Below are 25564 nucleotides of genomic sequence, written 5' to 3' on the forward strand. Positions count from 1 at the left end.
ATACGCAAGCGTCCTTCACCTGGTCAAGGAGTTCAGGGATCAGAGGCAGAGGGTAACGATTTTTAACAGTTATCTGGTTCAATGCGTGGTAATCGATACAAGTTCTAAGGTCGCCTCCTTTTTTAGGCACGAAGAACAAAGCTGAGGATGCCGGGGACTTTGACGGGCGAATGAAACCATTGGCGAGGTATTGATCTAAATATTGTCTCAAATGCAGATTCTCTGGTTCAGTAAGGGCGTAAAGCCTGCTACAAGGGGGTTGTGCACTGGGCACCAGATCGATTTGGCAATCGTACGATCTGTGGGGAGGTAACGTGTTGGCCTGTTCCTTTTGGAAGACGTCCTGAAAGTCTTGGTACTCTGGAGGTAGTTGCACGGGACAGAGGTTACTGATGCTAGATTAATCTTTGGATTTTCTGGGTAGCAGGTTTGTGCACAATCCGGGAAGGTTATTCTCTTCGCTCGCCAACCAATTCGAGGATTATGTGTCTCTAACCAAGGGATTCCGAGAATAAGCTGAAACTGTGGAGCCTTGATTACATCAAACGCAACTGCCTCCTGATGGCCATCCGGACCTACAAGTGTCACCTCAGCTGTGGAATGTGATACCGGTCCAGAGGCAATTTCGGTTCCATCTACTGTGGTGATGACATCTTTGTTGGTTTTAGGACGCAGAGGGAGGTTTATCCTAGAGACCAATTCTCGATCCACATAGTTTCCTATAGCCCCGCTATCGATGTATGCCTTTATAGCATGCAACCGTTTAGGCTGTTCCGGATCTACGAGGACCATTGGCACAATGAAATGTGAGGTCTGAGAGTTAGTTTTCAAGCTCGGCAAGCGGACCCCTACGCTTGCCGGGCGTGGTCGTTTCCCGTTACAGAGTTTCCATGGATTTTATCAGCGGTTCCTACCACCTTCTTGGGCGGCTTAACCGGGCAATCTCGTAGAAAGTGTCCGTAGGACCCACAATAAAGGCATAATTGCATCTGTCGTCGTCTTTCCCGTTCTTTTTGAGTTAGGGGTCCTTTAACACCTCCGATTTGCATAGGCTCCGAGGCATCAGCCCCCTTGGGGTTAGCGTGGGTCTTGGCCAACACCCGGGTTTCAAACTTGGACCGATCTGCTTTTCTGTTTTGCAGCCTGTGATCCAATTAGACCACTAAGTCTATATATTCAGTGCATTCTTGGGGCGGATTTACAACTTATGCCAGGACATCTTTAAGTTCTCCGCGTAGACCTCGATAGAATAACGTGATTCTTTTATCCTCTGGCCAACCAGTTTCCACAATTAGTCTATTGAAGGTTGCAATGTAGGATAGAAGGTCTTCATTGCCCTGGCGCAGAGAACGAAGTTCGTCATCCAGAGCCTGTCCCTGGGAGTGTTGAGCAAATAACCTTTCCATGCTTGTTTGAAATCCTTGAAAATCACGAAGAATCGGGTCATCTTGAGTTACCAGTGGGACTGACCAATCGGCAGCACAGCCGCTGAGATATGACAACACAAAGGCTACCTTGGTCTGATCATTAGGGAAGGCCCCAGGTCTGCATAGGAAGTGCAAACGACACTGATTCATGAATACGGCGAATCATTTGGGGTCCCCAGCAAAGCGTTCAGGTGGGGCCAGCGGCATGTTTCCAGGTAGATTAATCTGCACCGGGTTACTGGAAACCACAGGAGCGGGGTTCCCCCCGGAACCGGGTAAAGGAGTTTGTCCAGCTTGACCTTGCAAAAGCTGTCTAGCCAGGTCATCAGCTCTATCCTTTATTACAATCACTTCCCTCCTGAGGGCACTAGTCTCTTGATGAGCAGCGTGTAGTTCGGCCCGTAATTCCCCCAGTAATTGGGCCAACTGGTCAGTTTCGGAAGTTTCCATAGCGCCTGGGTGGGAATTTGTAGGAAGGCTTCGCGTTCTGTAACGCTCACCTGGTTCCCACGGGGGCGCTGGTCTAGTCTGGATTGCTGTGGCCTCTTCTAGCGTGATGCGCAGGACCCCGGAACACCGATTGGACAGGACCTCCAAATCGTGCTTGCCTGGCCCGTAGGAATATCCTTCTGCATATGAGAAAGGGGATTAACAGTCTGCAGAATAGTGTGCTAGCTCCCCCTTTTCCCCCTTCGTTCCTCTCTAACTTCTTCCAAACCCCCGGTTTAAGCTCACCTTATGGTTTGGAAGGATGAACTCTCCATCCTGCTTCTGGTGCAGTGGCGCGTGTTCGTCCAGTTACTTCACTCGTTTTCAGAATGGCGCTGGCAAAATCCACTTGACTTTCCTGAGCGATGCGCCGTAAGTATGAAAGTTCAAAGTTCAAGTGAGGCCCCCTTTATGTTGTCTTTCTAACCTGTGATCTGTCCTTTATTTCAGGTGCAGAATGAAGGCGATGCGTCGAGGGGTTAAACTGCCGAGGTGAGTAGTGATGAGGGCGATCCCTCTAAATGTCCTTATCATTCCCCGGAAATGTCTCTTGTCCTTTCACCATAGGGGCCGGGGTATGGTACCTGCCAACGGGGCGGCTGTTAATCAGGCTTTCCTTCTGTGTTCCTTCTGCTCGCCTTTTGTTTCTTCCTCTCTCCCCTAGGTGCAGAGATGTGGCGTCCGATGCTGACAGCCGCGATGGAGCCGGGAGATGTCTCGAGGACAGGTGAGTGAAGCGTGGCGCTGCAGCGAGCAACGCAATGCTTTTAAATGGAAGTCTTTCTTCAGGGATGCTAGCGAGAAGATTACGGATGCAGGTAAGAAGTTTGAAATAGTCCTTGGTGTTCACCTTTCTCTTCTCTTCCTTCCTTGCAGGTCTTCCAGGTTCGAGGCGGGCGTGGCTGGAGTCCAGGAGCAGGAGCAGACACGGTGAGCGTTAAGCTGCAGGAAGCAGAACAACGCGAAGCATGAGCTGCTGTCTGGGCGTGGCTTAAATAGCCTCCAAAGAAGTCCTTCCCCAACTAGGTATGTATCCTTCCCTGGCCACGCCCGAGTGAAAAAATAGTCCCTATGAAAAAATAGTCCCTTTCAGGTCTCAGGGAGGCCTGAAGCGTGCAGCATGGTCTGCATCAGGTAAGTACACAAAACACCTCCCTTTATGAGCCTGGCGCCTATGGCGCCAGGACTGATATCCAACATGAGCCTGGCGCCAAAGGCGCCAGGACTGAGTCCAAAGAGCCCCTATAAGGGGCCGCTGGGCTTTTACCCAAGGGCATGATGCCTGCTTCCGGGGGTGCTGGGCCTGGCCTGGTGCTCCGGGGGTAGGCATCATGACACCTATTGGTATGGTGCCGCGTTGGTGTGGTGGTTCAAGGAAGGACCTGTCCCCCCCCCCTTGGTTTCTATGCAGTGTCAGTAGGACACACCCAAACTACGCCACCGAAATCTAGTCTACTCCGAAAATAATTGCCCTTGGTCACTATGATTGCAGTCAGCAAAGATTTTATTTTTTTATTGCCCTTTGGTTGTTTACACGTGTTTCGGCCTCTCGAGGACCTTTGTCAAAACAGCAAACACTGAAAAGAGCAGAGTAATTCTAGCCTCTGGACCAGAGTATTATAATAGCATCAAAAAACAGAAAAGATATGTCCAGAGAAAATTATATTTAGAAAAATTGTATCAAAATTTATTTAAATTGATATAAAAATTGAAGACTAGTGAATAAATAACAGAAAATTATTATACACTGATCATTTTAAAATAGCAAAACAGCAGCAACAATATGCCAAAAATCGGCTAAAACATCATCACTCCTACTCAACATACATGGTGCATTCATTCACACACAACTCCTCATACCGTGGCATACATCCAAAGTAGTAAAAGACACAAAAAACATGGTAAGAACCAATGGGGAAAAGGAATTCATAACTAGTCCCCATAATGACGCACATTATTGCGATGTTTACAAACAATAGAAATAATTCACAGACCATCTATTGTCAGGGTGGATAGGAAGAACAGTTACAAAGATCACATCCCTGTAGAATTTATCTCTCGACCGGTTTTGACGTGTAGCAGTGGTTAACTGAACGTCTTCCTCAGGAGGTGGGCGTCACCATTCTCATGAAAACCTAGCTGCTGCAACAACCTATGCAGTGTAGTGTGGCCAGTCACGCCAGACAATTCAGGACTAAAACACGACCCGGAGGGCGCCCCAGGCAATTTAAGGAGATCGTAAGGAGCCCGTAAGGAGATCCAGAGCTGCATGTATTTAAAAACTGAAGAGGCAGCACAACTTAGCCTGAGCATTCAACGCCGTCTGCGGATCACTGCAGAACGGTTGCCGTATAATGAAATTGACCAGCAAAGAGGGAGAACAGATGGTAATCTCTTTGTTCCAAACGAATTGTAAAGTCAAAACAGAGCTTATTTTTGGGCAGATTAAATCATTTTCATGCTTTACCTATCATTTTACAAATGTGATTAGAACATATCATTGGATTTGTAAAGAAATTGAAAATAACCATGCGCTAAAAGGAAAGGAAAAATCTGGTATTGTAGTCACCATTAATTTTGAAAAAAAGGGATTTTTTTGTACATGCATCAAAGTAATAAGTAGTACATGAAACAAAGTGAAACAACAAAAAGACGGGAAATAAAACAGAAAAAATAAAGAATTTTGAGAGTGCGCATACATGATCCCACCGTAATTTCTTTCAGTATACTCCTTTTTTGTAATTTAGTATTACTTTTAGTCCAAAATATATACCCATATCCATAATAAAATCTCCTTCCTGTGTAATAGGATCAAAATAATTATGTCCACGAGTATCAACACTGTTTAGTTTGTAATCCCCTTAATCCTGAGCGATTTCCCCTTTGTGTGCAACATCTGGTACAGTTTACTTGTGCCACGGTTGTGAATAATAAAACCTGCTTACCGAATTGTGGTCGGATGAATCAAGGGTTAATCCCTGTAAAAAGTGAAAGCAGTATACTTAAGGATCTGTATTCCTTTTTCTTTTTATGCATGTACATTATATCTAAACTGTTTGTTTCTGCATGTATTTAAATTAATTTAAGTTTTGTGGTTTCATCAAAAATGTGTCTGCACAGTATTTTAATGGATTTGAGTTTTGTGATTGTATCAAAACGTGTCCGCACAGATGCTTAGTCTGTTACGGAGACACGATTGTATAAACACAAGACTCGCGGAAGACCCTCGCGAGTCTCAGTACTGCTTCTGACAGTGATTATCTGAGCATGCTATCACAGAAAGGGACACTGACAGAAATATACGACCCCCTGCCCTCTCTAACCTGTTTGAGCGCTGCAGACCTGTTTACTCGCGTCGGCACCCGTGTAGTGAAAGGCACTGGGTGCGCGCCCTGTGCTGTATATCTGTTACTATGACAACGTAAGTCGTCCCTCGTTGATGCCCACTCTAACCATATGTGGCAGCCATGTTGGAGCGGATAGAGGTGGTGAAAATGCAGTGTATATTTACACATACATATCACTATATGCTACTAAGAGTAATTTAATACTGTTGTAAATTAGCCGGTACGTTTATTTACTTGTGATGCATTTCATAAATAGTCAAACATCACGGCTTGTTTACTTATTTTGACCGAGTATATTCCTAATTGCTATTGGAAATTACGACCTTGTTGCCGCATATATTTCCATTCTGTTTTCTCAATTCGAAAAAGGTCATGGATAATGCTGTCAGATATAAGTAAGTAGATTTTGTACCAGATCATGCATACTCATATTAGCCCGTAGTTCTACCTATGCTATACAAATCTCATAAAACTCTTTCTATTTTTATCTAAAGTCACCCATAATCGGACTGATATATATATATAATCTGTCAAGAAAAGTTTTAGAAATGATAAACCTTAGAACAAAGATAAGGATGATCACTGAAAAGACACATTACCACTTGCTGAATTGACTTCCTGTGGATTTGATTTTTCTTCTTTGTTTGCTCCACCTATACATTGACACATTACACGTACAGATATAGATTCCTCACATATATACATGAACAATAACATGATTTGCCTTATTGCAGATTACACAATTATTGGTACAGTATTTTATGCTACAGCAAGACGACCAACTGGTTTACATTGTATCTACTTTCAGAGAAAATGAATCATCTAATTGTCCTGATTCAAACCAAATTCAATTGATCTGAATTTACAAATAGTTCTTGCTTCCATCTGTCCCAGTTTCTGCTCCAGGTTTCCTCCTCTTCTGTCCAATTTCACCTTCTGTAGATCGATAAATTTCAAATTCTTTTTGTCATCCATCTGATGTTCTAGTTGCCAGTGCTGGGCCAACGGCAGGGTTGGATCCTGGCTCCCCACTGTTGCAAAATGCTCTCGAATACGTGTTCTCACTTCTCTTACTGTACTTCCAATGTATATTAGTTTGCATACACACATCACGGCATATACTATAAATTCTGAACAGCAGTTTGTTATCTTTTATCTCCATTTGAGTTCTTCTTTCATCCATGAAACTCATCGTTGCTTCGTGGACATAGCTGCACTTGGTACATGTCCCACATTTTCTAAAACCCGATGTCCTCACTTGTAACCAGGTTCTCGTGGGTTCCTTGTTCAGTTCTGGCAGTAACGAAGGACTCAAAACCATCTTAATTGTTTTTGCTTTATGAAATGTCATCCGGGGTTTGTCCCCAATATGATTTGAAAGATGAGGGTCCAATTTAAGAAGGCGCCAATTTTTGTTTAGCACTTTCCTCAATTTTGTGTTTTCTTGACTTCAGGTTGTTATGAAGTTTATCTCATTCTGATCCTTTTCTTTAGGGTGAGATCTAGGTACCAATGTTTGTTCCCAAGACATTTTTGTAGCCTTTTGTCGGACTGCTTTAATACATGCTTTGGAATAGCCCCTTTGTTGAAAATGATCTTGCAGTAGATCACGTTCCGTTTCGAAATCAATAAAGCAATTGCAGTTTCGTCTAGCCCTAATGAACTCCCCTGTTGGAATATTCCACTTTACTGGCCTATGATGACTGCTTTGCGCATGTAGGGTGGAGTTGACCTCTGTTTCCTTTTGAAAAGTCCTTGTGGACAATTTCCTACCATCCACGAAGATCGTCCGGTCCAAAAAGTTAATTTGAGTTGCACTCTCATGACCCACAAATTCAATTCCAAGTTTATTTTGATTCATTCTGTGTTTGAAATCATTTAGCTCCTCACTTGTTCCATCCCATATTAGCAGAACATCGTCAATGAATCATATCCATAATTTCACATTCTTACTGTAAGCCTCGTCCAAATAGACTTGTTTGTCTTCGTACATCCCCATGAATAAATTCACTAGGGGTGGTGCATACTTAGTGCCCATAGCGATCATCCCTCTCTTTTGCCCGTAGAATTCGTTGTTATGTTGTTGTTCAGTGTGAATATCAGCATCTCCTTAAGCATCTGAACATGTTGGTAATGAGATGCAGTGTCATCCCTAAACTCATATTCTATGGTATTGATAGCTTCTGTGCGTTCAATGATGGTATACAGAGAACATACATCCCAGGAAGCCAGTAAGTATGATGCGTTCCAGACCACTTTATTGATGATCTTGATTGTATCAGTAGTATCTTTGATAAAGGCCTTTAGTTTAGGCACCCTAGGTCGTAAAGCGTTATCAATATACTCAGAGATCCTCTCCGGTAGCCACCCAAAACCGCTGAGCATTGGGCATCCTTCTGGAATCTTTTGAAAAGGCTTGTGAACCCTTGGAAGAAAATACAGAGTAGGTATCATCGGAAATTTGTTCGTCAATGCCTTCCTTTCTTCCGAAATTAACCCCTTCCTGTGCCATTTGGTAATTGATTCCTCCATCTGGAATAGGATGTCATTTTTAGGGTTGCTGGGCAGTTCCTCTTAGCATGCTGGTGTTAATAAGTGGTTTAATGCAATTTGGATAGTCTTGTCTGTCCATCACCACAATATTTCCCCCCTTGTCCGCCTCTTTGATCACTATATCATTATCCTTTTGTAGATCCCTTAGTGCCAATTTTTCTTTTTTAGTTAAATTAGAGGTGTCACATGTTCTGTTTAGACTGTCATATAGTTCATATATATCTTTGGTGGTTGCTTTGTAGAAGACCTCTAAGTTTTCTGCTGCAAATTGCGGTGTAATCCTTGATTTGTTCTTTAGTTCCTTGTGAGTGATTCCCAGTTCATTCATAGTGGTGTGAATTTCATGAGTCTCCGATTCCTGCAAAGTACTTAGAAGATGGATATTTTCAATGTCTTCAATTGTGAAATCACTTATCTCCCTTGTTTCCTCAGTGTCCTGTTTTTTCTTGGCTGCTGTTGCAAAATATTTCTTCAATCTGAGCTTACGTACAAATTTAAATAAGTCGATCTGTGTGTTGATAAGATCTAAGTGGTTGGTAGGTGAATAGGATAATCCTTTATTCAGAACTGATAATTCGTCAGTCAGGTTGCGACTTGATATATTCATTACAAGATTAGTTGCTTGCTTTTCCGGGCTGCTTCCCTGGCGGCCGCTCTCGTCAACCGTCAAATCTTCTAGTGCATCGGGGTTGCTGGAGTCTACAACCCCCCCCCCTCCTTCCTCTCCTCCTTGCACTGGGGTATTCCTGCTTTGTGCATCCGGTAGCTGAAAACAAACTTGCTTTTGGTTTAAATTCTTGGTTCCTTTCTTGTACCTCCTTATTTGGTTCAGAAATCCTGCACCATCATTTTTCCTGTTCTTAGTTTTGTCTGTTTCTGATTCTTCTTTATCTCCTAATTCCTCTCGGTCCCCTGTATCTTTGTCTGTATCTGAATCCACCTCTGAGCTAGCAGAGGATGTATTGGGCGTACTGGATTTGGATGATGATTTGGCTAATTTATCAAATTTCTCTTGAAATGTGTAGACACGGTCCTCCTGATAGTCCCTATCATCCCTGAAAAATGTACGTAGTTTTCTTAATTTAATATCGTCTTGGTACTCCTTTTAGAATTTCATACATCTTTTTATAGTTTTTTTCTTTCGTTGTTTCCAATGCTGTGGCGTCTGCAATTTCCTTGGTGATAATATCAATCTGATCAGTTGCACGTTTGTGCTCTTTCTGCATGTTGCACCAACATTCTAAGCATGTTTTCTGAACTGGTGTTGAGATTCAATTCCCAATAGTTAGCCAGAACCTTATCCTCTTCCTTTGAGAAGTCAGGCAAAATGAGTATGCAGAGTCCCCTTGGTATTTGATTCTTACTCAGTTTTTGAGTGATATTATTTCCCAATATGTGTCTATTTCCTTGCAGGAAGCCCATTCCAATTTAATGAATTTGTATCTCAAGTCTTCGGTTCTCTTCTGATTAGTGTTAGAGAAACCATGCTCCATACTACCTTTTGGTGAAAGAGTTTATTTGCATCTTCATCACGATTAAGCATGCAATCAGCCATTAATTGTATTTTTCCTTTTTGTCTAATTCAGCCTTAATATTGGTCAGCAGGCTGCTGTTCCCAATTTTTCAAGTAACGTGGGTTATTTTTTTTTTTCTGGGTACAGCTTCTTATGCTGGCGACCCCAATGTACCACCTATTGGTATGGTTTCGCGTTGGTGTGGTGGTTCAAGGAAGGACCAGTCACCCCCTTCTTGGTTTCTATGCAATGTCAGTAGGACACACCCAAACTGTGCCACCGAAATCTAGTCTACTCCGAAAATAATTGACCTTGGTCACTATGATTGCAGTCAGCAAAGATTTTATTTTTTCATTGCCCCTTTAGTTGTTTACACGTGTTTCGGCCTCTCAAGGGCCTTTGTCAAAACAGAACTTATTTTTGGGCAGATTAAATCATTTTAATGCTCTACCAATCATTTTACAAATATGATTAGAACATATAATTGGATTTGTAAAGAAATTGAAAATAACCATGAGTTAAAAGGAAAGGAAAAATCAGGTATTGTAGTCGCCATTCATTTTTTAATTGAATTTGTGGGTCATGAGAGTGCAAATCAAATTAACTTTTTGGATCTGACGATCTTCGTGGATGGAAGGAAATTGTCGCCAAGGACTTTCTGTAAGGAAACAGAGGTCAACTCCACCCTACATGTGCAAAGCTGCCATCATAGGCCAGTAAAGTGGAATATTCCAACAGGGGAGTTCATTAGTGCTAGACAAAACTGCAATCGCTTTATTGATTTCGAAACGGAATGGGATCTACTGCAAGATCGTTTTCAACAAAGGGGCTATTCCAAAGCATGTATTAAAGCAGCCCGACAAAACGCTACAAAAATGTCTTGGGAACAAACTTTGGTACCTAGATCTCACCCGAAAGAAAAGGATCAGAATGAGATAAACTTCATAACAACCTACAGTCAAGAAAACACAAAATTGAGGAAAGTGCTAAACAAATATTGACACCTTCTTAAATTAGACCCTCATCTTTCAAATCATATTGGGGACAAACCCCGGATGACATTCGTAAAGCAAAAACAATTAAGATGGTTTTGAGTCCTTCGTTACTGCCAGAACTGAACAAGGAACCCACAAGAACCTGGTTACAAGTGAGGACATCAGGTTTTAGAAAATGTGAGACATGTACCATGTGCAGCTATGCCCACGAAGCAATGATGAGTTTCATGGATGAAAGAGGAACTCGAATGGAGATAAAAGATGACATGAACTGCCATTCAACATTTATAGTATATGCCGTGATATGTGTATGCAAACTAATATACATTTGAAGTACAATAAGAGAAGTGAGAACACGTATTTGAGAGCATTTTGCAACAGTGGGGAGCCAGGATCCAACCCTGCCGTTGGCCCAGCACTGGCAACTAGAACATCAGATGGATGACAAAAAGAATTTGAAATGTATCGGTCTACAGAAGGTGAAATTGGACAGAAGAGGAGGAATCCTGGAGCAGAAACTGAGACAGATGGAAGCAAGAACTATTTGTAAATTCGGATTAATTGAATTTGGTTTGAATCAGGACAATGAGATGATTCATTTTCTCTGAAAGTAGATAGAATGTAAATCAGTTGGTCGTCTTGCGCAGCATAAAGCACTGTACAAATAATTAATTGTGTAATCTGCAATAAGGCAAATCATATTATTGTTCATGTATATATGTGTGGAATCTATATCTGTACGTGTAATGTGTCAATGTATAGGTGGAGCAAACAATGGAGAAAAATCAAATCCACAGGAAGTCAACTCAGCAAGTGGTAATGTGTCTTTCCCGTGATTATCCACATCTTTGTTTTATGGTTTATCATTTTTAAAACTGTTCTTGCTATATATATATTTATATATATATATATATATGATATATGATATATATATATATATATATATATATATATATATATATATATATATATATTTTAGTCCGGTTATGGGTGACTATAGATAAAAAGTAGAAAGAGTTTTATGAGATTTGTATAGCATAGGTAGAACTACGGGCTAATATGAGTATGCATCATCTGGTACAAAATCTACTAACTTATAACTGACAGCATTATCCATGACCTTTTTCGAATTGAGAAAACAGAATGGAAATATATGCAGCAACAAGGTCGTAATTTCCAATAGCAATTAGGAATATACTCGGTCAAAATAAGTAAACAAGCCGTGATGTTTGACTGCTTATAAAATGCATCACAAGTAAATAAACGTACAGGCTAATTTACAACAGTATTACATTACTCTTAGTAGCATATAGTGATATGTATGTGTTAATATTCACTGCATTTTCACCACCTCTATCCGCTCCAACATGGCGGCCACATATGGTTAGAGTGGACATCAACGAGGGACAACTTACATTGTCATAGTAACAGATATACAGCACAGGGCGCGCACCCAGTGCCTTTCACTAAACGGTTGCCGACGCGAGTAAACGGGTCTGCAGCGCTCAAACAGGTAAGAGAGGGTAGGGGGTCGTACATTTCTGTCCGCGTCCCTTTCTATTATAATGCGCTCAGATAATAACTGTCAGAAGCAGTACTGAGACTCACAAGGGTCTTCCACGAGTCTTGTGTTTATATAATCGTGTTTCCGTAACAGACTAAGCATCTGGGCGGACACGTTTTGATACAATCACAAAACTCAAATCCATTTAAATACTGTGCAGACACGTTTTTGATGAAACCACAAAATTTAAATTTATTTAAATACATGCAGAGGCAAACGATAACCTGTGATTCACCCGACCACAATTCGGTAAGCGGGTTTTATTATTCACAAACGTGGCACAAGTAAACTGTACCAGATGTTGCACACAAAGGGCCAATCGCTCAGGATTAAGGGAATTACAAACTAAACAGTGTTGATACTCGTGGACATAATTATTTTGATCCTATTACACAGGAAGGAGTTTGTATTAGAGATATGAGTATATGTATTTTGGACTAAAAGTAATACTAAATGGCAAAAAATGAGTATACTGAAAGGAATTACGGTGGGATCATGCATGCGCACTCTCAAAATTCTTTATTTTTTCTGTTTTCTTTTTCCCGTCTTTTTGTTGTTTCACTTTGTTACATGTACTAATTACTTTGATGCATGTACAAAAAAAATCCCTTTTTTCTAAATTAACGGTGACTACAATACCTGATTTTTCCTTTCCTTTTAACTCATGGTTATTTTCAATTACTTTACAAATCTATTCATATGTTCTAATCATATTTGTAAAATGATTGGTAGAACATGAAAATGATTTAATCTGCCCAAAAATAAGTTCTGTTTTACAAAGGCCCTTGAGAGGCCGGAACACATGTAAACAACCAACGGGGCAATGAAAAAATAAAATCTTTGCTGACTGCAATCATGGTGACCAAGGGCAATTATTTTAGGAGTAGTCTGGATTTCGGTGGCGCAGTTTGGGTGTGTCCTACTGACATTATTCTGAACAAAGTCTATGCCTTGGTTTGTGTACCTTAAGCATTGTGTTGTGTTTTTATATTCTGTTTATGATTCTATGACAAAGGACTTACCCACCAAGATATACCTTGGCCTATTTGTATTTATAATAAACCTTTATTGTATAATACTCCTGGGTGTGTTTCTTTTGAACCGTTTGTGTGCTAGAGGTCCTTTGTACTTTCCTACAACCCCCTCTCCCTCCTAAAATGAGCCTGGCTGCTCTGTCAACGCTACCAAATACTCAGGTGGTACAGCCTTATACTAAGAGTGGAGTGTTTTGTACTGTCAGTTGTATGGTTTTAATAAGCCCGTAGTTGAACTTAAGAAAAACTGTCCTAACATACAACCCTTACTGTTTTCAGTCCACACCCTTCATGAAGATCTAGCTTTCCTTCAGTGTGCGCTACCAAAATGGGCTTTGGAGGTATAACTTTCAGGCTGTGCCTGTTTCACTTTTGATTGGGATCACTTTTTGTTTAGTAGTGTTACCTCATAGGTGGTTTAGCCCCTACTATCTGTGTACTCAGTAATTTCATCACACCCACAATTCCTGAATTGTTTAATCCCTTCCTTCCTACTGTAAACATTGTCCTCCTAGGATTTGATGGAATCAGGCAGGTTTGTTTTAAATTGCATGGTCACACAGCTTCTCATAAAATTCATGAGAAGGTGGTGGTTTTAAAGCAGGCCTCCGTGGAGTGTTGCAGTCATTTAGATGCCCCTAGTTCATAACCGTGGTGGTGGCGGCCTTCGATTCCTCGGCTGCTTTTTATGTGGACATTGAGAGTCACAGACCGATTCTGGGTGGTCTTAGCAGTACTGAGAGCCGTAATCCGAAGCTGGGCTTTCTCAGAACTACACTAAGCCATTCCGTGTTCACTCTATTGGAGCCCAGTGCCTTTGAATTAATTCCCTGCTCCTCTTTTGTTTTCATTATTTTAATTCGAGCGGATTATGATTCAGTGTTTTTCCTGGGATCAAATACAGGCAATGTTTTCCATATTTATGGCATGTTTGAGTGCACCAGAAAAAAAAACAAAGCATCAATATTAATTATGTTTTACTGTCTCTCTACAAATATCCTGCAGCAGCAGTGTTGTGCTCTCCCGGTCATTCGGGCCATCAGTGATGTTTGCAGATAGAACGGGCTTTAGGTAGATGCAGCGATAGCATAAAGCAAAAGTTCATAGACAAGTGGGTGGAATTTCATCTGTCCCCTCTTCCACCCCTGCCCATCAGAACTTTACTAGGCATCTAGTCCGCTCCTCACTTCTGAATTCTATCTTGCAAGTGCCCAAAATGTTTGAGTAATGGCAACAGAGGGTGTTGATTTAGGGAGTACCAAGGGTAACATCAGTAAATGTCCAAGGGTAGCCTGGAAAGTTCTAGACCCTTTTCCTTGTCCATCTGATGAGCAGCATGTTTACCAAACTACCCAATTTCTCATTATTTTCACTTGCATGCTTAAATGATGTGAATTGCAATGTCTTCCTCCAGTGTCTTCTGTCCAGCATGCATTAGTGCATACCCTCCATTGCAAGTTGCAGTTCTACTCCTAAATGTTTTTAAATTGCACAATAATGCCATGTTTTTCTTCTACAGAGTACCTTTGAAAGAGGACTGGAGCTGCATGCCAAAGTTACGGTGTTCGGGGAAGGTTGCCATGGGCATATAGCTAAGCAGTTATATAAGAAGTTTAACCTAAGGGAGCATTGTCAACCTCAAACCTATGCCATTGGACTGAAAGAGGTATTGCCATATTCTTCTCCTGGGCTGCATTAACAAATGTATTTTTATAAGAAATGCTTCAAGGTTGTTTCCCCTTCACTTAGGACAAATAGCCTTGCCTAAAATGTGAAAGTGGCTGTTTTTGACTTACTAAAGGTATCTGAAATATAAGTCGAATTATATCTTCAAGCAATTATATAACTTTATATAACTTTGCTTCTCTGGCATCTGCTCTCCATCCTTTCTCCTGCCCTGCCCTGCTGCCTACACCATATTATGGGAAGGCCTATATCTACATCTGTATAAAAAAAAGTGTTTTAATTTTGCAATGGGCCTCAGCACACTCCGTGCCTCCATTTGATGGGCTGGTCTACAGGTGGCCAAGGCAGCGAAGGCTCGAGCCAGATTTCTGTGTCTTAGCTCTTGGTCCTATGTTATGTTCACTCCAACCAGATTCAAGCAAAGCATTTCAACCACTACCCTTCCTCCATGCCTTTTCAGGACTCGGAGGCACTTCTCTCGACCTGATGCAAGTGTGGTGTTTTCGGAGAAGTTTACTTGCAAGCTTTGGGTCTGGCTGCTGCAATGTGCGCTAAGTTCAGCTCTCTTGATTGCACCTGCCTGTAGAAGGTTAAGAGGAGCAGAAGTGAGGGTCGAGAATTTTGCACAACTCCCTGGTGAAGGCTGTGTAACCATCTAACTTAAAGGGTTTCAGTATTCCAACTAGAAAAAAAGACCAGACCTCTCGAAGGGTAGTAGATGTGGCTGATCATTCTGGCTTAACCTAAGGAGGGAGGAGGGCTGGTAGTGAAGTGCAGTTAGTCCACACAGTTAACCTAGTTAAGGCTCCAACTATCATACTGAAAAATTTACTGTTTTTTTTTAAATAAAATTTAACTTGCTGGACAGATTTGCATGAAATATTCCAAGCAAAAGTTTGTCATGGGCCCCAAAAGATTTAAAAAAACGTCAATTTTATTAAGAAAACTTAAAAAAGCTACTCCCATTAATTTTCCCAAAGAGAAAATGTGCAATTTGTGGGAAGCTTTAGCCCAAAAAAAACAATAGATGGGTTTGGATCGAATGAGGAACAACTCTGGCACAAAGCGTTGACTTAATTTCCTTCACTAGCTTAGGGTAAATCCGTCCAGCATTTAAAATATCTGATGGAGAAGGGGTGCCCCAGCTCCCGAAAACTATTATATATCTCCCAGAGTGCTTTATAGCAGAAAGACATTTCAGAATAGAAAACCTGCCATTTTGTTTTCTTTGCTCAATGCGACTGATTCCTGCGATAAAACGTGGGAAGCTGAAAACAAAAAGAGCTCAAAATATTATTTGTAAGGGGGAACAAGGATGCATTTACATCAGGCTAGAGGCGGAAGGGGGATGCCATGTGAAGTTGGGGAGAGGGGGTGGTTAGGAGTGGTCTAGGGTGCCATTAAAGGGTACAGCATTTTCGGCTTATCGCAGAAATACCATAGAAGTCTCGCAAGCTTACCGCGGCAATGCCGCCAGACATGCTCGGAAAAGAAACAGCCGAAGAGTGATAATGTGTAATGGAGGGTTAGGGAATGAAAAAGCAATTGATGTGATTCGGGGGCGGGAGGAGGCAAGAAAGGAGGTGATGAGCACATGGGGAGTGCCTTTGAGAACAAGAAGACTTTTTAATTTTCAAGCACTTTTTGGCTTATCGGGGGAATACTGGAGGATTACTGCAGCAATTTATGCCAGTGTTCCCGTTATTGGGGCAATCTGCACTTCCAGAGGAATAGGGAGTGAACCTTTTTTGTTTTTGCACCTTCAGAGATTATACCTACTAGGCAGGGGGCAATGGCCCTTTGGGAGAAAATTATTAGTGCAACATGTACAGTTGTCACAGCTGAAGGCCATGGCTAGTGGACTTGAAAAGAACCTATTGGCACAATATATGCAGTGGCCACGGCCAAAGGCCATGGCTACTGGGCTTTAAGAATCTATAGTATAACAAAACCCTTAAAATTCAGTGAAAAACATTACTTTAGAAAGTTAAGGTGAACAGATTTAACCAAAAAAATCCATGAAATTCAGCACTCACATTTCAAACAAGTGCACCTTAGCTATGCGCAGTGTATGACCACAATGATGACATCACTAATTGCATAGGCATGACATCACTGATGGGATCAATAATTAAATCAAATGACATTACTGATTATTGGGATCTGCGTGATCCGTTCGCAGCTGGTTTTCCCGCGACGGAAAAACTTGCATGGGAAATGTACGCACCACAAAAGGTTTGTACATTTCCCATGCGAAATACATGACCCCTACAACCCCCGCTCACTATACTGTAAAGTGTAGTGAGTGGAGTGTTGCGGGGGACACCCTCGCACCACCTGTTTTTTTTTTTTTTACCTACCTTAAATGCATATCACCAAAGGTTCGAACTTTTGGTGTTCGAACCTTTGGTGCTATGCATTTTCGGGCTTTTGATGCTTGCGGACGTTGTTACTCAGTAAAAACGTACGATACCGATTATTGTGACAAGTCAGAGGAAGGACGCAGACACTCTGGGGACATGTTTGACGAGATATTATTAAATATAATTATAAGGCTTAACTTTCTCTATCACTGTGGGTGGCCCCTGCCTATGTTACTAAGGTGCTTGACAGTCATTTGTGAATGTCCAAAGGAATATGTCCACTGTCTAAAACGAACCTAACTGACCCTACCATTATGAAAACTAACTTAGGTCAGGAAAATGACTCCCTTCTCCTGAGGATATCCATGGAAAATACTATTTCACTGGTAGGCTTTCCCTCCTGGGCAATTATAGTTCAGCTTGTTCTGGCCTACTTGACTTTGGACTTGTTCAACTGAATAGTTCCTCTGAACTCTGGCTCATAATGTTCTTTCTTTTAGGTTATGCTTTTCTTGCACAGAATATTAGGTTTATTTCCCCTTTTCCCAGGGTATTTTCATCCACTGTTCTTTTCTCCAAGTATCCAGATTTTCAGTAATTCTTTCTTTTATATTGCAACACTTTAACTTCATCAGTTTCCCCATGACTTCTACTGGGACGAGTTGCTTGGCCTCCTGTTATTGCTGTTCTCCCCGTTTCCTTCGACTGTGAAGGAGAATGTCTTTGGGGCCCTTGTTTCTCGTATAACCATCAGATTATTTTCATCTGCGTTTCTTCCTCTGGTTTCCTCTTCTCCTTGCAGCTTCTCTGTGTTATGCTGAGTGACTGAACCCCTTGCTGCTGTGTGCTTGCGTTATTATTGCTGATGGTTTGTGGACCAGCTGTCCACCACGGATTCTTCCTAGTCTCGCCACCACCTTCCTCTTTGCATCTCCCTGTTCAGTATGGTGCGAGTTTGAAACTTGCAGGCTTCCCGACTCACGCCGCCTCCTCCTTCTTTCTCCAGGTGTTACGCAGCTTGGGGCCTTCCTTTGCTCGAGTATGTGATCCTCTCTCTCCTTGTTGCTCGTCAAGTACATGCTATTCAAGGTTCTCTTCCCAGTGGATTGGATACTTCGATTTAAAGGGACATGTTCTTTTTCTATGTCATAATGACCTCTATTAAGTGAGTCTTGTTGTTTAAAAGTCTCTGGTATTTTAGAGCATCCCATGTAGGCCACAGTGTGCACAGCTCTAGGAAGTTCCTCACAGGAACAGGAGTTCTTGCCCCTAAAGGGGTAGTCTATCCTGGTGAAGTCCCACTTGCTTCGACCCCTATGGGGGGGTGTTATGGAGAGAGCTCATCTCTCAAGCCTCACGGGGGAGTCTGGTGAGGTAGTACCACTCTCTAAGTATCCCTTGGTTGTACCAGGAATACTAATAGTGTGGTTTCCTTAATCTGAGGAAGGACATGTCTGCTGTTTGTCAACTTAAAAAAAATACACCAAAAAGATGGCCGCCATGGATTGGGGAGAAGGGACTACATCTAGTCCCTTCTCCCTTTCCATGGCGTCAAGTGATGCATCTGGATGCGCCAGGAACTCTACTGTATCCAGTAAGGGACATGGAAGCGGAAGGTAAGTGGGGCAGGGATGGGAGGGGGCACAGCATGTGGAAATGGGGGGGTCTAGGGATGGGGTTGTGAGGCGTGGGGGAGCACTTACCTCATCCGGTGGGGAAAGATGACGGCCTCCAGCTCTGACCATCCTCGGAGCAGGGGCTTTATCATGTGGTAAAGCCTTCGTTCTTAGCCTCCTCATTGGCTGGGAGGCCAAGACCATGCCCCAGCCAGGTAATAATTATTAATAACAGCATGACAGGGAAAAATACAATCATACACAAGTATCGTATGATTACGTCTTGCGCATTCATTTCTAGTACTTATCAACTTCTAGTGTTATAGAAATGGTTTGAATTTCAGGTTTTAGTAAGCAATTGCATTACTTCATTGCAGGTAAAGTACCTGGTTTAGGTAAATCTATTTCAGGTATTTCAAACATAATATAATAGGCATATGTAGTAGCGAAAAACGAATTGAAGTAGAAACATGTTTAATAGTAAGTGTTATGAAAATAGAACGTATACACATTTACATTTTCGATTCACTTTATTGTAATAACAGTCAGTCAATAAATTTTTATTCGGTGTGCGCCATCAAGTAAAACAGACAACATACATCAATTGACATAATAAGGAATATACACAGTAGATACACAAAAACAGGTATAGCCAGCACAGACTGAATACTCAGTTTAAAAAAGGGATATATGCAATTCATAGATTATAAAATCTAAAAACAATTGAATATTTACTAAACAATAATCAATAAAACCAGAGGAGAGCAATGTTCGCAGCCTCAGAGTACAGAGTATTAAGATATTAGGTCGACTACTAAGTGAGGGGTACATAGCAAACCAAGCATTGCACTTACTTAATGTTCAGTTGCCCTCTGATTTCAGTCCCTTGTTCCTTAGGAGCTAAGTCCTATGAATATAACGTGCGCACCCAAAATCCACAAAAGGGTCTGGGCTCATTTTTAGCAAGTTCAATCCTGATTTAGCATCCCAAATCCCTGACTTCCGTAATACTGGCCTCAAGTACGTTCTCCTAAGGTGCATGGATTTTTGGCACAATAACATAAACGTAAAAATGTTTCTTTTGGGTTCCCACACTTCGGACACTGTGTCGTATTAGAGGCATGCCATGTTTGGGTCACAGCTGCCACCGGTAAAACACAGTCTTAGGCTTATGTATAAGGACCGTTCATAAACTGGTAGGATATAGTCCAAGTAGGTAGCTCAAGAAAATCTGGGTCCTTTTATAGTTCCATGGCCATATACAGTAATTCATCTTGCACCTTATTAGCCAAAGGCGCTTTAATTCTTCTCTTGGCACCTACACAGTGACTCTCTGGGTTGGACTACAGGTTGATTTCACCAGCTTCGCTCAGGATGTTTTTTATATAACGGAGCCATACTATGGAGCTCCCACTGTCTAATGACATGAGATGTCTTAGTGCAGACTGTGAGTTTTCTAGGGCCTCTTGGGTCCACAGTTTTAGCCTGAATAATACGGGTGTAAGCTTGAACTGGGCAACCAGGGGAACTAGATCAAGTTCGATGAACACCAGTGTAGAGGGAGCAGTGTTGGCCAATAATAGCTTTTTTAGGAACATACGCGCTTAAAATTATATCTTTCACGTTGGTATGGCCCCATTATTCAGCTCCATAGAGGGATGCAGATAATGCTGGTTTTCCATAGAGGTTTAGGGCGGGGGAAATGGCTCCTTCTTCATGTTCAACATGGAAGGATTTAATGGACCCACTACGTTTCTACAAGGTGATAAGTGAGCGCTTCACGTGCTCTACCCACCCTCCGGTATCTTAAAAATAAAAGCATTTAACCTGGGCCAAATGTGCACCCTCCACCTCAAGCACCAAGGGAGTATATTTTACAAATCGGGGCCTAAAAACCAGGACTTTAGATTTTTCAATGTTAAGATCCAATTGTAACTCCTTACATTTCCGGTTAAATATTCCCAGGGCTTCCTTCAAGTCTGGCGGTGTAGTGGACAGAAGGACTGCATCACCTGCATAGAATAATGTTGAATACTTATTTGGGGACAATTTCAGGCAATCCTGGCATTCCGTTACTAAAGCATCAATAACCTCCTGAATGTAGAGGTCAATAATGAGGGTGCCAGGGTGCAACCTGGCCTTACCCCCTTATTGGTTCCCCTCCCAGCGCATAACAGACAGAGGCGCTGTTTTCGGAGTACAATAAACTAATACTTTCTATCGAGTCCGGTGCAACATTTCATCGAATGAGAATGTTCCACAGTATTTCCCGGTAAACTGAGTCGAAAGCAGTTTTAAGATCCAGAACCTGGCCAAATAGGTTACCTGCGCTAGCCAATAGGGAAATTGGATGGTAATTTGCTGGTAGCTCCCGCCCCCACCCTTCTTATACAGCGGGATTATTTCAGCCTTCCTCCAGGACTCTGTTATTTGGCCTTTCCTGATAATAGAGACTCTGCATAGGATAGGTGCCCAGATATCAACCTCATCTCTAAAAAGATCTCCAGGAATGCGGTCTGGGACTGCGGCTTTACCGCATTTCTGAACAGAAAGAGCGTGTTCTACTTCCCCCAGGGTAAAACATAAATGGTCAGACAAATGAACGAGCTCTGATGCGCAAGGCAAAGGCTATAAGACTGCACAGTTCTGGTGGTCATAGAGTTGAAAAATGCTGCCACCAATCCTCTGCAGCAATACAGCTAATTTTTGATCCCCCCTGCAATCCTTTATCCGTAACTAGTTCCCAGAACAGTACGTATTTTTTGACGGTAAAGCATCGTACAGGGCCCTCCACTTTATAATATTACATGACCAGATTCATATCTAAATGACCACTTTATAAAAAAAAGGAAGTAAGTGCCTGTATGCATTGTGATTAGTATAGAAAGTAGTAATTTGAAGTTTAATATACAAAAACCCCAGTAACTATACTACATAATTGTGCACTGTACACTACATTTAAAGAAATAAGGGCTGAATGCAATGTACTGTGTAAAAATGATCCGTGTATGTGTATGTATGTATGTATGTATATATATATATATATATGTATATATATATTTATTTATCCACTCTTATTGCCTTTACTGTGGTGCACAATGCCTGCTACCAGCCGGTGCTTTGGTATAGGGTTAATGGCTAACCTTTGCAATGTCAAAAAAAAGATTTTCTTATTGCCACTGTAAACTTGATCAAAAACAGCTTTCGAGGGGATTTGGTCCTCCGACGTATTCCATATCTATGACGGGTAATGTCCACAGCTGTGCTGCTTCAGAAAATCGTCTGCGTCCTGTGTCAATGACGTTGATGCGCCGTCCCCGAGGACCTCCTCCGATGGCCGATGTCACACAATGTGATAAGTAGGATGCACGACGCCCGTAGCCTTAGTTCCGTTTTTTTCGCGAACGTGTTGGCTTTGTGAATCTCAGTACGCCTCGACTCTTTGGAGTTTGCTGTATTCCTCTCGGTTCGTTGAACCTGTTCCGTTTTTGGAAAACATGTTCCTGCCTCTGGTGCCTCAGGGAGGCCCACGATACGGACGACTGTGTCGACTGCCAGTCGCTCATGGCGCAAGAAGAAGCTGTCGGTAGGTCGGTTGTGTCTAAGCCCCGGAAGTCGAGTTCTACGGGGCTTTCGACGGATGACTCGAGAGGCGACTCTCCGCGACATCGTCAGAAGTCCAGTGGGTCTCTTTCCAGGAGTCGGTCTCGCCACTCCTCCGCCTCCTCGAGGCATTCCCGGAAGCGCCAGCATCGGTCGCCTTCCCCGTCCTCTTCCGAGGACTCCGCCCGTCGGCGGGTCGCTTATCCCACCATGCAAGCGACACCGGAGGTAGGGGCTTCCTTCGGGAAGCAGATGTTAGCGATTCTTGAATCACAGGGCACCGGTCCGTCCGTGCCTCAGAGTGGGGTCGGTCGGCACCGGTCGAGAGACACCGCTCGTACGTCTTCGGGCTCAGGTGGTCGGCACGGCTCGCGGGAAAGGTCCCGCTCGGACAAGGGTAGCCGTTCTCGCCATGCCCGTTCCAGGACCCGGTCCTCGACGCGCTCGAGACCGCGTGATCCTGTGCCTTCTTCGAGGAAGACGTCGACGCCTGTGGCACCGAGGACGTCGACGATTTCTCTCGAGGCTCTGCCTCTGAGGGGGTCGTCGACGCGGTCGGCGCTTAGGTCGTCGAGAGACACGCTCGGAGCTCCGGCTTCGAGGCCTGTGTCGACTCCGTCGATGGTGGCGGAGGTGCAGTTGACGTCGACGCCGATTCGATCGACGCAGATTCTCTCGACGCCGGTGCTGACTCGTTTGGCACCCTCGACGCCTTTCGAGGCGGTGGTGTCAGAGGGGCCCCGTGGCACGGGGTTAGCCCCTAGAAAGGCTCTGGCTAAGGTCAGGCATAGCTTTGGTACCCAGGTGTCTTCCTCTCACCGCCTGGAGTACATTTCAGAGGGTGATGAATGCTCTGATGAAGGCTTGGTTCCGACTACGGTACCAGATGAGCTTCTCTCGGGCCATAGCCAGTTTGATGACCTGAGGCAGTCACTGCATGATGCCAGTGGACTGGACACCTCTCCGGAGGTGGAGTTTTGTAGGCCAGAGCCTGGCACTCATGCCGATTCTTCATACCGGCGCCTTATCGTCCAGCCAGTAGCGACCCCTGCTACTTGTCCAGACACCCCACTCTGTAGAGTTTGGTGGTGCAGGCGGCTACGGCCCCGGCAAAGCAGGCGTCGTATCCTACCATCCCTCCGGAAAGGGACGACAAACGTTTTGACGGCTGGGCGAAGAAAGTGTTTTCTTCAGGGGGTATGGTGCTTCAGGCGGCCAACTCCATATGTGCCTTGTCTCGTTTCACACACACACTGTGGAACTGTTGCATTAGCGGCTGAACATATTCCCGAAGGGGACGAACGGGATGGTTTCCTTGCTATGGTTCAGGATGGCAAGGATGCCATGTGCGAGGCCGTTCAGTCGGGTTTGGACTTGGCAGATTGTGTCAGCCGGTGCATGGCGGCAATCACCGTAATGCGCAGGTTTGCGTGGTTGCGGAAGTCTGGGTTCGCTCCTGATGTGCAGTCCCGGCTCCTCAACATGCCCTTTGACGGTGAACATCTTTTTGGCAGCAAGGCTGACGAGAGCCTTGAGAGGTTGCAGACCTCCAAACCTGCAGCAAAGTCGTTGGGCACTGCAGTTTGACAACCTCTGGCTTTTCGTCCTAGGGGACAACAATGGAGGGGAGGTTCCTTTCGCTATTACTCATCCTTCAGTAAAGCAAAAGGAGCTGTCAGTCAAAGAGGCCACCGTAAGAGGGCCAGAGGTGGAAAACAATGTACTCGAGGTGCCAAGGCTGCTCAGGCAGTTGCCTCTTTGCCCTCAGGCAACACCGCAGCCGCTACCACTCAGTCATGAGGCCAGGTCCCATGGTTCGCCGGTTGGGGGAAGGCTGGCGCAGCATCTTGTAGAGTGGCGTGCCATTACTTCAGATGTGTGGGTTCTGGAGATCATAACCCACGGCTACTGTCTTCCTTTTCGGCAGAGGCCTCACGACAATCCACCTGGGAACCTCTCTTTGAAGAGTCCGGATCCGCTCCTTGCGCAGGAAATTCAAGCCCTGCTGGAGAAAGGCACCATAGAACTGGTGCCTGTAGCGGAGAGGAACAAGGGATGGTATTCCCCTTATTTTTTGATTTTGAAGAAAGACGGGGGATTGAGACCCATCATGGACTTGCGCGGTTTGAACAAACTCCTCAGGAAGGACAAGTTCAAGATGCTTACTCTCTCTCAAGTCCTCCAGGCCCTTCAACTTCAGGATTGGTTGGTGTCTCTCGACCTCAAGGACGCTTACTTCCATGTGCTGATCCATCCCAAGCACAAGAAGTGCCTGAGGTTCTCGGTTGGCGACTCGCACTTTCAGTTTGGGGTCCTGCCGTTCGGATTGACCTCCGCCCTGAGGGTTTTCACCAAGCTCATGGTGGTGGTGGCAGCGCATCTCAGGAAAGGGGGAATTCACGTCTACCCCTACCTGAATGATTGGTTGATCAGGGGGAGCTCTCCCGAGCAAGTCCTGGATCATCTGTCCGTCACCTGCCACTCCCTTCACAAGCTGGGCTTCTCCCTCAATTTAAAGAAGTCCCATTTGATGCCAACACAGCGGCTCCAGTACATCGGAGCACTGCTCGACACATCCCTGGGGCTGTGTTTTCCTCTCCAGGTGAGGGCTCTTCACATTCAGCAGATGGTGCACAAGTTTCAGCTTGCCCAGACTCTCCCAGCGTCCGAGTTCTTGAGACTGCTCGGCCTCATGGCATCCTGCATTCTTCTGGTGCCAGAGGCCAGGTTGCGGATGAGGTCTTTGCAATGGGCACTCAAGCTTCAGTGGTCTCAGTCCTCCAGCAGGTTGTCGGACCCTGTTCAGGTGCCGCCCTCGGTCGCCCAGGACCTTCTGTGGTGGGCCGTCGAAGGCAATCTGATGAAGGGGGCCCCATTTTGGCTGCCCTGGCTGGTGGTGACGATCGTGACGGACACATCCCTCACGGGATGGGGAGCTCATGCCAACGAGTTGACAGTCAGCGGTCGTTGGTCTCCGTCGTAGTCCAGACTCCATATCAATCTGTTGGAGCTGAGGGCCGTCAGGCTAGCCCTGAAGGCTTTTCTGCCGACTGTGCGAGGAAAGAGTGTCCTGATTCTAACGGACAACACGGTGGCCATGCACTACCTCAACAAAAAGGGGGGGCAGGGTCACTTCCTCTGTGCAGGGAGGCGATGCAACTCGAGTTCTGGGCCATACAGCAGGAAGTTTCGATCTCGGCTGTTCATCTGGCCGGAGATGACAACGAGACGGCGGACGCTCTGAGCAGGCAGAGCGCGATCTCTCACGAGTGGGAGCTGGCTCAGGAGATTCTCCTCGAGATCTTCGCCCTTTGGGGGACCCCTCAAGTGGATCTGTTCGCCTCCGATGTCAACCGGAAGTGCGAAAGGTTCT

At 44.1% G+C, this 25564-nt stretch overlaps 1 protein-coding gene across 1 annotated transcript in view; it reads left to right on the forward strand.

The window, feature by feature from the left end:
• The window catches only part of ETFDH (electron transfer flavoprotein dehydrogenase), a 920962-nt gene that overhangs the window by 464872 nt on the left and 430526 nt on the right, over positions 1–25564 (forward strand). Inside the window, exon 7 of the mRNA XM_069631338.1 lies at positions 14443–14589. Within this exon, the coding sequence (XP_069487439.1) occupies positions 14443–14589 (147 nt within the window). The remainder of the gene's footprint in view (positions 1–14442; positions 14590–25564) is intronic.

This window comes from Ambystoma mexicanum, chromosome 6q (genome assembly GCF_040938575.1).
Source record: "Ambystoma mexicanum isolate Mex_15411 chromosome 6q, UKY_AmexF1_1, whole genome shotgun sequence".
Classification (NCBI taxonomy): domain Eukaryota; kingdom Metazoa; phylum Chordata; class Amphibia; order Caudata; family Ambystomatidae; genus Ambystoma; species Ambystoma mexicanum.